The following is a 12,185-nucleotide window of genomic DNA, read 5'->3' as shown; positions in this document are numbered from 1 at the left end:
CCTAAAGGCCGAAGCGTAGACCCTTTTACTGTTTGTACACAATTGATGACGTAGCGATGTATCTGCGCGCATTTTGGCAACGGAAGTATGGCAAAAATCAGCAGGATTAAGCAACACAGACAGAGAAAATTATTTTAAAAAGTTGACTTTATCAAATGGTATCCGGCTACCAGATCCGTGTACTATAGTGGAGTGAATAGAAGACATTAACAGATGTATATATTATATTAGTGCAACTGTAAACGCAACAACCAGACATTTTGATGCTGGAAAACCGTTTTGATAAACTTTCTGAGTTGCTAACACGTAAGAACCACTGGGGAACAACACCACTTCCGTTGCTAAAATGCGCGCGCTGGCTATTTGATCAAGTGGGTTGTAAAAGGGTCTATAGTGCATTTAAAGAAAAAAGAATAATCTAACTTAAATATTTTTGGAATGACAGGGCCAAAGCCAAAAAGTGTTACTTTGTGCCTCGCTCTCCCCTAGTTTTTCCAGAATCATGTTTTATAAATATCAGTTTTGGTGTTTTTATATTTCAGTAAACATTTTTATCCATTTCAGTTATTAATAACTGTGCAGTCTTGACTTTTTTAAAGGATTAGTCCATTTTCTTAAAAAAAAAAAAAATCCAGATAATTTACTCACCATCATGTAATCCAAAATGTTGATGCCTTTCTTTGTTCAGTCGAGAAGAAATTATGTTTTTTTGAGGAGAACATTCCAGGATTTTTCTCATTTTAATGGACCCCAACACTTAACAGTTTTAATGCAGTTTAAAATTGCAGTTTCAAAGTACTCTGAATGATCTCAAACAAGGCATAAGGGTCTTATCTAGCGAAACGATTGTCATTTTTGGCAAGAAAAATAAAAAATATGCACTTTTAAACCACAACTTCTCGTCTTCCTCTGGGCCTGAGACGTAATACGTCATCACTTCAAGAGGACATGGATGACGTATCGAAACTACGCCCCAGTGTTTGCAAGTGTTGAGAAGAGGACCATTCCAACGCTGTGTATGTGGAATGATACTAATTAATGTCTTTGTGTCAGTTTATTGTTTAAAATGGTCTGCAAATGTGCGTTTAATATATGTAACACGTGACCATTCGACGTCATTACGCCATTACGTGAGGTCGCGCTGGCTCATCACACGGCCAAAGGAGTGAGAAGTTGTGGTTTAAAGTGCATGTTATATTTTTTCTGCCAAAATGACAATCGTTTCGCTAGATAAGACCCTTATGCCTCGTTTGGGATTGTTTGGAATCCTTTAAAACTGCAATTTTAAACTGCATTAAAACTGTTTAATGTTGGGGTCCATTAAAGTCCATTAAAATGAAAAAAATCCTGGAATGTTTTCCCCAAAAAACATAATTTCTTCTCGGCTGAACAAAGAAAGTCATCAACATTTTGGATGACATGGTGGTGAGTAAATTATCTGATTTTTTTTTAAAGAAAATGGACTTATCCTTAACAGTACAAACAGTATAACTGTACTGTAAGTGCACGTGTGTATCAGTTAAAAAAGGAAGGCCGTCTCTGTGATGGAAATAGAAAAGTAATTTTAGCAGCGGCTAAACAGAGAAGATGCCACACATGAGTAGCATTGCACAGCCTGGCTCGGGTTACCTGACCCAGAATGCATTTGTGTATGTGTGTGACAGTCAGAAAAAGCATGTGTTTGCGTTTTGTATTGCTGAGATCTCTGTCGCTGTCAGCATAGGCTGTTAGTTGGATGACAGAGATGAGAGAGTGTTTGCTGAGTGTGAAGAGAGGAGAAAAAGAGATGAACAGAGTAAAAGACAACAGCTGCCCCTCGGTCTGTGAGGGCCCGTGGGATCCCTCTCAACTTAGATCCAGCAATGACAGGTGGCCCGAGGACCTTGGACTCATTCATACACACACACACACACACACACACACACACACACACACACACACACACACACACACACACACACACACACACACACACACACACACACACACACACACAAGTTTAGCATTCCACTTACAATATATGACATCAGCAAGCCAAACTAAGCCAGAAAAGTTGTTGATTGGCCGGCCTTCTGGATGTTGTAAATACAGTGCCGGCAGATAACCATCACAGTTTTTGTGTCCAGCTTTACACAGTCAGATTGAAGGAAACTGTGAAGTGTTTCTTCTTAAGCGTTTATGGTGATACAGGTGTTAAAATGGGCTGAATAGCTGTGTGTGTGCTGTATTAGACACATGAATCCGGGCGATTCATCAACTGGGCTCTCTTTGCCAACAGCACAGAAATGATTCAAACGACTCCTAGGGGATTTTAAAGCAGTTTAGCTTACTGGCAAAATTGTGTCGCATAGTGGGTCAATAAACACATTATGCTTAATCACATTGCTATGCATTTTTTCAAAGGTAATTGGCGGTTAAAATGGTATTCGGTACAATGTGCTAACCGTATGCGATGCCAAACAAATCATTTACATTTTTGCATTTGGCAGGCGCTTTAATCCATCATGATAATGCATAATGCATTTAAGCTACCTGTATATACATATATTTGATCAGTATGTGTGTACACTAGGGTTCGAACCCATAATCTTGGTGCAGCTATGCAATGACCTTACAATTGAGTTAAAGGAATGTATATTTGATGTTTATTTTACATTGGTGATATTAGACTAATGCCTTTTGAAACCAAGAAAACGTATTGGGATCCAACAGTTGTGCTTATTATTCAGTTTTTGTAATCAATTCTGTGCCTTAAAGGTTTTGACATTTAACCCCGACACCACCATAATACTTAGCTGGACATTAATCGTCTCATAAACTTCTTAATACCAAAATTCAACACTGTCTAAGATTCCTGGGAATGAAGGGTGTGCTTTTTATAACACACACACACACATGCTGGTTTTACCCATAGGCACTGCTCCCATTTACAGTTTTAGAGATCCAGGCTTTCTTTAGCCAACACCTGCTAGAATGACTGACAGGCCTGAGAAAGAAAGAGAGAGAGAGATATAGAGAGAGAGAGGAATAGCTGGACACTACGGTGCCTTTTGGTCTGGGGAAGATATGGGGGGTGAAGTGTCATCCCTCCCTCTCAGCGCACCATGTCCCGAGGTGAACGGCTCGACCCGGTGGTTTCATGCTCACGATTGCCTGCCCCTAACTCACAGGACAGGAAGAGCCGACTGTCCTATGGGAAAAAGTCTGATAGCAACAGGTATAGTAACAGTGTGTGTGTGTGTGTGTAGGTTTGCGTGTGTGCGTGTGTGCTTACACACAGACACAGAATGTGCTGTAGGTTATACTGGAGGTTTGACTGAGGAGCTTTGAGTTTGACTTTGTAGTTTAGTTTCAGTCGTAGCTGTTCTGTATATTGGGGATATTGTGTTCCCATTTTAATTGGATTATTATTCTGGGTTCGCAGTGTGAAATGTTATATTTAGGTGTTTAGTTCCTTTTTTTGGAGGTTATCTGTTCTGCTTTGAAAATGAGATATTTCTCTCTAGGGAGGTAAGTTTTATAACTCATTTTATGGTTTGTTGAACTTCTCTCAGTTTTAAGAGGGCGGTCATCTGCTTCTTTTTTTTGTTATTGAAAGGCACACTGCAAAAAATTACATTCTTACTTAGTATTTTTGTCTTGTTTTCAGTAAAAAAATCTAAAAATTCTTAAATTAAGATGCATTTTCTTGATGAGCAAAATGATGTAGAAAAATAAGTATAGTTTTTAGACAAAAAATATAAACTTAAAGTAAATTAGTGCTTAAAACAAGCAAAAAAAAATCTGCCAATGGAATAAGAAACATTTTCTTGAAATAAGTTTACTTTTTTTCATAAACACCTAATTCAAGAAAATGTTTCTTATTCCACTGGCAGATTTTATTACTATTTTATTATTATTATTTTGCTTTTTTTAAGCATTAATTTGCTTAAATTTTATATTTTTCGACTTAACGTCATTTTGCTCATCAAGAAAATATTATTATTATATAAATCTTAATTTAAGAATTTTTCAATATTTTTAATGAAAACAAGACAAAAATACTAATTAAGAAAGTCATTGTTTTGCAGTGCAAAAAATGTGGGTTTTTATGATCTCCAGCAACCCTAATTGTTAAGAATAATATGAATATTTTTTTAAAGTGACTATAGCACAGCTGGTACGGTTTCTCACTGTGAAGCAATTTCTAAATGCGGCTTTACCAACACTGGCCCGTGGCGACAGATTTATTTCTGTTATTTTCAGATTCACCAAGAGCTTTCTTTAAAACTTCTCTAAAAAACTGAAAACTGTTTCAACCGTCCTGTCTCGTTGGAGTTCCTCTTTGAGCTGGTGAAGAAGCGATGGGACATATTAATCATACAGACATGATCATTCTCTCATGAGAGAGTGAAAGAGAGAACAAGACTGTCTTAGTGTCTCTCCGGATCTGTCTTCGGTTACAGTGCTTGTTAACCTGCTGTCTTGCGCTCGTTCTTGCAGTCTGCTGCTGTCTTCGTTGCTCCTCAGGGTCTTACTTGGAGGATTGTGTAACTTTACGCTCCTTGTCACGCACTCGACGTAGAAACTTGTTAAAGTGAAATGACCATGGTGGTCACAATGGTCTCCTTCTCAGTTCTGAACATACACACCTATATTTTCACTCACTATCTGCAACTTCTGGAAGGAATGTTTCGAGTTGAAAATCCCTTTAGTTCCTTTCATGAAGAGCTTGTAGGCTGCAGGTCAGCTTGGACAATAATGATTGTTTGAATCAACTTGAGTTTGGTGAATCTTAAATTGTCTTGCTATCTATTATGTCGCTATTTTCTTTGGTTTGCTCATTGAGTGATTTGTAAGGCACACTTCCACATTTATATTTATCAATTTGGCAGACGCTTTTATCCAAAGTTTATTTTAAAGTATACAGTTAGGTATACTGAGCAAACATTACTTGTTTTTGGAGGCCTTTCGGTTATGCGTTTGACGTTTATTAAGCTTTATCCATTCATAGACCTCCTCTGCATTCATTGACCTTCGCTCACAAACCAGCTAAATGTTAAAACTTGTCAAGGCACATTTTCCTCTTAGACACGATATACCCAAACAAACATCAACACACACCCAAAACAAACAAAGGTTGTGTCAGTCAGCTGTCAGTGACTGGAGAGAGATTTCAAAGCCATACAATGGCCAACTGCTTGTGTGTGATTGTGCTTTGGCCTGGGGGATTTGTATGTGTGTGTGTGTGTGTGTGTGTGTGTGTGTGTGTGTGTGTGTGTGTGTGTGTGTGTGTGTGTGTGTGTGTGTGTGTGTGTGTTGTAAGTACAAGTCCTGCTAGCAGCGTCTCTATCCATCATACATTCAATTTGACAAAATGCACTCATTCATCTCAGCCTCGGAGAATTGTCTTCTTTGTCCCTAAATTAATTTGTTTAGAAACATTATTAGTAGTTTTACCAAAACAGCTATAAATTGTTTCCATGAATGATAATACAGCTTAAAACAACTAATAAATTGATAAAACAAAGTAAATACAAACTCTGCCTTCACATTTTATCCCTAAACTCAATTAGCTCAGTTGTATTTATGGCCCTTATGATTAAACCACCAACAAAAACACATGACACTTATTATTAATTCAATCTTCCTATAAGTAAAATGGGTAACTCTTTACTGGAATCTGATATGTACATAATCTGATTATATCTGATATATATAATTATTTACATTATGAAGGCACTAAAAATGTTTTGAGTAGGAAACAATAAAAAAATTGAAGAATCTTTGAAAAATTTCGGTGTGTTTTTTATTGCCTATATTCTTTCTTTATTTAACATGTAATACTTATCTATCTTTTACTGGACCTTAAAAAGTGCATGAGGCTTGTCTGACATGATGTAACACTTACAAATGTATTATAATGTATTTTATAGTTCAGATCCTAAAATGTGACCCTGGACCTCAAAACCAGTCACAAATATTTGGCCGAGATTAACTGTAAAAAATGACTTCAATCGGTAACAAACTAAAATGTTCTTAACCTCATAAGACCTGAGCTTTGTTTTGTCTTTTTTTTAGTTTTCTTCCAGCTATTTGGGGTTAGAAAGAACCGATAAATATAATAAACAAATATCTTTTACATTATATAACACTCAAGAAGTTTGATTGTCCACGTTTGTGTAACAGTTTCCAGTTTCACAGAATTAAGTGTTATGGTGCAAACAACAAAAAATGTGATGTCCACGTATCATCCAGGTCTAAGGATAAGTAAAAACATTTAGGTGAAGAAATAGTTTAAAATACTTAAATTGGTGACATCAAAAATATTTAATATTTTAGGCGTTACCAATTGGAGTAATTTTTTAAGTTGATCCAAATTTTTATTATGCACAACTATTTGGAAAATCTGGAATCTTAGGGTATAAAAAATCAAAATACTGAGAAATCGTCTTTAAAGTTGTCCTTATGAAGTCCTTAGCAACACATATTACTAATGATAAATACATTTTTGATATTTACGATTGGAAATTTACAAAACATGGAACATGATCTTTACTTAACATCCTAATGATTTTTTGCCGTAAAAATATTGATCATTTTGACCCATGTATTGTTGGCTATTGCTACAAATATACCCTTGGGACTCATAACTGATTTTGTGGTTTGATTGTTAAATAATATCATAAGGTACAGGACTGTGTGCTATATTGTAAACATGCAGCTTAGATTTTCTCTCCGTCCTGTGAGTTTAGTTGTTATGGAGGTCATAAAAAACTTTTTATTATTAAAAATGATTGAAAACATCTGCATCCAGGTTTATGGTCAGGTATGCCAAAGATCCTTTAGCCTGTGCAGATCTGTTTACCAGCTACTTGAATAGTAGGACAGTTGGTAGAATCGCACATACTTAAGCGATGTGTGACACATCATGTGAGTTGGCCACACACACAGAGGCTATGCTGTGTGCGCTTGCACGTGTGCGCCCAACCCTAAAAACACTGATTCATCACTGATTCCCTTGTTGCATTAGAAAGATGCCACAGTTTGACTTTCAAAAAAAAAAAAAATTCAATTCAGTCAGTAACCTCATTCCTTTTTCTTCCCCCTCTTTCCCCCTTGTTCTCTCTCAATTTCTCCAACTGCCTGTTTACAGTCTCACCGCACGATATACAAGTCCGCCAGGTCACAGTGGAATAGCAGCACCTCAGAAGAAAAACACAAGGTAGAGTCTACTACTGTATCTGCTTGCTCTCGTTCTGCTCTCACGCTTGAAACTTGCTCCAGAGCTTTGGGCAGGAGACTAAGAAAGGCAAATTATTGATTTTCAGTGCTGTAAAGAGACAGAGCTGGGCGATGGAGGGTCATGATGTAAATGCTTATGGGATCCTACAGTTTTTTAGCTGTACGCTGGTGTTTTTTTCACTTTAAATTCTGTTATTTGGTGAGGAAATGGGGTGAATAGTTGAGCTAGCTCAATTGGTGGAGCATTGCGTTAGCAGATCAAAGGTTGAGGGTTTGATTCCTAAGGAACACGCATACTGAAAAAATGGCGGTAGCCCTGATTCGAGCCTTGGGTAGGTCAGGTGCCTTTCCTGTGTGGAGTTTGCATGATCTCCCTGTGTAAGCCCATACTATGTATACTACTGTGTCCTCCCACAAGCCAAATACATACAGGTCTCCCAACTTTTTGCCATAAATATATCCATAGATGCTGGAAAGGCGTTTAAAAATGATTAAACACTCCAAGTCGTTGATGAATTCTACAGTAGATCTTGTCAGTGTTACATCTTGGCAGATGCTTTTAACCAAAGTGACTTACTATGCATTCAAGCTACACATTTGATCAGTATGTGTGATCCCATGACCCTTGTGCTGCCAACACACCACTCTACCAGCTGATTTACAGGAATTGTTAGCTGTTGTTGCCATTAGTTGTTGGCATCCTAAGCTTTGGCTGCAGTTGTCTTGCCCTGAAAGCAATTGCTTCTTCTTACTGGTGGGAACCAGCATGCTAGCAAAGCATTCTAGGCAGCCACTCGCCAAACTATGTGAGATATGTGCTGGACAATACTGTGTGGTATACTGTAGTGTCTATAGCACTTTCTTAAAGGAACACGCCCAGATTTTGGGAATTTAGCTTATTCACCGTATCCCCAGAGTTAGATAAGTCCATGTGTTTAAATGTTCACGTTATTTTGTCACTTATTGGCTAGCTGGAGCCATTCACTTCCAGACTTTGTGCTAAGCTAACCTAGCGGGGGTAGTAGTTTACTTCGACGCTTCAGGAGATCTTTCTACAGTGCATGATGTCCACAACACTGTTGAAGAAATGTTAGTAGATGAAACTCTTGCAGTCAGTATTAACCGTTCCAAACTCTTTGGTCTGAAGTTGCTGTTTATTTTATTATATAGACATTTAGATACAGTGTAAGGACATAGAGCCATTCACATAAATAGAGATGTTACTGTCGGAGTTTGCCGACTGATTGTATTGTTCATTGTATTGTACATACTTTGAGCGTCTGTATTGTTTGTCGACATTCCTGCCGGATGCCACAGCTAGTCATAGTTTAAAAAAAATGTGAAAGCAAATAGAGATGTGTTGGCAATAAAAATCATTGGCGTCATTTGACTGACATTAAGTGAGTGTAATATCATACATTGCCCGGAAAAATTGTCAAAATATGCACATTAGCTGTCACTGGGGCGTTACCCTTTCACAAAGTACAGTGTTACACCTAAAGAGCTCATGTTAGTACTTCAGAGGTACATATTTGTACCAGATAGAGCTTATTAGTAAGTCAACGATATAAATTAGTATCTCAAAGGTACACTCTAAAAATGGCTGGGTTATTTTTGAGCCATGTTATTATAATTCATGGTTGCATAACAAAAACCCAACATTGGGTCATTTTTAACCCAGCATGTGTTTTGTCCAATACTTACCCAACATGGGTAAAAAAATAATCCAGACATTTTTAGTGTGTACATATTGGTACCATACTGGCCAAGTGACAGCTGGGGAACATATTTTGATTTTTTTTCTGTAGTTATGCAGTGTGTCTGGCTCTCAATTTAAGACATTTTTATAATATCTAAAAAATAAATTAAAATATACATCTTTATTTTTTTAAGTATTGAAAATATTAGTAAAAAATATGTGTATTTATACTTTGGCAGTTTCATCAACAGTAGGTCTAAACTCATTTTTATTTTATATCCTGATTTGTTCCTTTATGATTTAGTGGCATTACATCAACTTTAATTTTTTTGCATCAGACATAGCGGTCGACTACTCTTGTAGTATTTGAGCAGAGAGAGATCATAAAAATAGGTGAATGGTTACTTTCAGCTTTCATCTTCCCCACACTTGGCAGCAGTCATTGGTAGTCGCTACACTGGGTTACTGTTCTTTTGTGCAAAGGTAAATTATGTTGGATTACTGGACGTGACCAATCACATCTTCAACAGTTGCTCATGTTGCAAAAAATGTAAAACTTTTAGTCGTCGTCAGTACGAAGTGTGATTGAATACGTTATTGTACTTTGATCTCCTGTCCATGCACACTCACACACGTAGACTACAAGGTTATGGTCAGGTTGGGAAACAAAGGTTGATTTGGCTGTATGCCTGTGAAGATTGTAAATGAAATGAGATGCATGCATAAAACAGAAGTGGAGTGATGTGCTATTAAAATTAAGTGTTGTTTTACACTAAAACCTTGCCTAACCCTCAGAGCTTTAATATGAGAAGTAATGCTGCTTTAATTGTTATTTGTTATAAGCAAGAGCAAATAAGCCTAAAGACCTGATCTACTGTCTGATCACCTCAGTTGTGTATCGGTCATTTTGGGACTGTTAAATACTGTCAGAAGAAATGGTTAAGTTAGTACCCTTTAAAAAGGTCCTATGGTCGGAGCTGACTGTGTAGTGGGCAGTGCTCCGACATGTGGTGCAGACTAACTTTCTGCAACCCGAGTTCGATTCTGAGCTCAAGGTCCTTTGGCGATCTGGTACCCCTCTCTCCGCCCTGTCCTCTCCTATACACTGTCTCTTTGAGATACTAGTATGCACTCTTTAGGTGCAAATGTGTATTTTTTGAAAGGGTGACAGCTACTGTAGTTGTGACCATTTGTCTGACAGTCTTGCAGAATCCCTTATACTCACACATACACACTGGCCTGGCAAACACTGCTTAGCTTCAGATACCCAGTTAGTCCCAAATCATGACTAAATTGTGTTTATACTCTTTTACTTTTTTGAAAATACAACTGTAGGTATGCCCAATATGAGACACCATCCAGATTTTCATAGCTGCCGATGCATCCTGCACAACAGGTTATGCGCAGAGTTGCATGATGGGAAATTTGTGAGTGATGAAGCGATGTCATTAGACGTTTGATGAGACATGCATCTAAACTACATTATCTTCTGCAAACCATCTTTCATAGATAAACTATTTGCTCAAATGAATGTGTCATTGATGAAAATGCCATATGTTAATTCAGATTTCAGATGGGTGTGTTGTGTAATATCATTTCACAGTTGTTTAATTGAAACTAAAAGGCCTTTATTAGTTTTTTAATGTTGGCTTGATTAAATTAACTTTGTTAAGAAATATTTCTATTCGTGTCAGCGTTGACCGATTTTAAACTCCTGCTGTTCTTTTTCTCTGTGGCATGTTTATGAGATGTTGTTGGACTGTTGTGTTACGGGTCACTTTGCCCAATTATGAACTGGCAGTTGCATGTAATTACAAGCTTTTTGTGGCGGTAAATCATCAGCAATTGTGGATTCAACACAAGGAACTACAAAGAAAAACACACAAGCATGTACACAAATTCTGGGGAAGCTTTATAGTGTCCTTTAGATTAAATATTCAGTCTTTACATTATTTGTCATTACGTGTAAAACAATGCATTAACAGATAAGCTACAGAAACACTAATTAGCTTTATATATATATATATATATATATAAAAACAATTGAAATATATATTCATTTAGATGTTTGAGATGTGTGTTGTGTGCATGGGCGCAGAATACGCAGGGGACACGTGGGACATACCCCCCACCACTTTGAAATATGGATGATTCTGTCCCCCGCACTTTTTAATGCTGGTTCTGGCTAGAGGGGATATAGCTACAGCTCGTGAGATGTTGGGTTAAGGGTTAGGTTTGGGGGTAGTATTAGGCAGAGGCAGCCGGTGACCTTTTTTTCGAGGGCGCACGATGCAAAGTTTGTCACAACATATAGCCCATCATGTGTGTGGTTTGTAATTTCAAAATATGTTTGGCGGGTCGAGTGAACCTATGTGCATCACGTGTCTTGTCAAAAGTAGTGCCTGCTGCAGATGTGTCTAAAGGGTTTACAGTATGGTAAAAGAGACGCTTGCGTTTGCCAGATACTCGCATAATCTTACGTGTAATCAGCGTTTACTGTTAAGGGAGTGTCTTGCGTGTATTTTGTGAATGTGAGCGTCTCTTTTATCATAAGCGGTTTCGACGCGTGTGCAGCAGGCACTTATTTTGACAAAACACGTGATGCACACGGTTCACATGACCAACAAACACATATTTTGAAAACACAAGCAACACACATGACACTCCGAACACATATCATGAATTTGCGCCCCTCGGAGGAACAGTCACGAGCCGCCACTGGTATTAGGATGAAAAATAGTAGTTCTGGTTAGATAGGATACAGCTAGAGCCTAACCCAGCAAGCAATTTTGGCTAAAACAAGGCAAATTTGGCTGTCAGTGAAAGTCTAATAGACGTCTAACCATAGCCAAAGAATAGACGGTGCGTATACGTTTAGCGTATAAATTTCTCATTGAAAAGAAATTAAAGCAAAACACTTTGAACACCTGTTGACTTTGCTTACATGATGAAATATCATACTTCTCCAAATTATTTTGGTAAAAACGGCATGTAACCAAATTCAACGTTATTTAGGGCAGAAGTGGGTTACTCATAGCCAGACTATATTGGGTCTATAGTTAGCCGTCATTTCACTGTCTTGGTTTTTGCTTGCTGGGAAATCTTGTAAAATGTTGGGTTTAGGGTTAGGTTTGGGGGTAGGATTAGGATGAAAACTCTAGATGGGCCTAAAATTATGTGTGCGCGACCATCTGACATGCATGCCTGTAATGCCGCATCTCATGTGCCACATCAATGTAAGCAGTATTTTGGACCCGTGCAC

General features: G+C 37.7%; 1 protein-coding gene across 6 annotated transcripts in view; it reads left to right on the top strand.

Moving 5' to 3' along the window:
- Nucleotides 1-12,185, top strand: part of nav3 (neuron navigator 3) — a 183,575-nt gene that overhangs the window by 80,296 nt on the left and 91,094 nt on the right. For all 6 annotated transcript variants that reach the window (XM_065268611.1, XM_065268612.1, XM_065268609.1 and 3 more), the window contains exon 6: nucleotides 7,136-7,204. In XM_065268611.1, the coding sequence (XP_065124683.1) occupies nucleotides 7,136-7,204 (69 nt within the window). The remainder of the gene's footprint in view (nucleotides 1-7,135; nucleotides 7,205-12,185) is intronic.

This window comes from Paramisgurnus dabryanus, chromosome 1 (assembly GCF_030506205.2).
Source record: "Paramisgurnus dabryanus chromosome 1, PD_genome_1.1, whole genome shotgun sequence".
In the NCBI taxonomy this organism is placed as follows: Eukaryota; Metazoa; Chordata; class Actinopteri; order Cypriniformes; family Cobitidae; genus Paramisgurnus; species Paramisgurnus dabryanus.
Note: the sequence above shows the minus strand (reverse complement) of the source record. Positions and strands in the feature narration are given on the sequence as shown.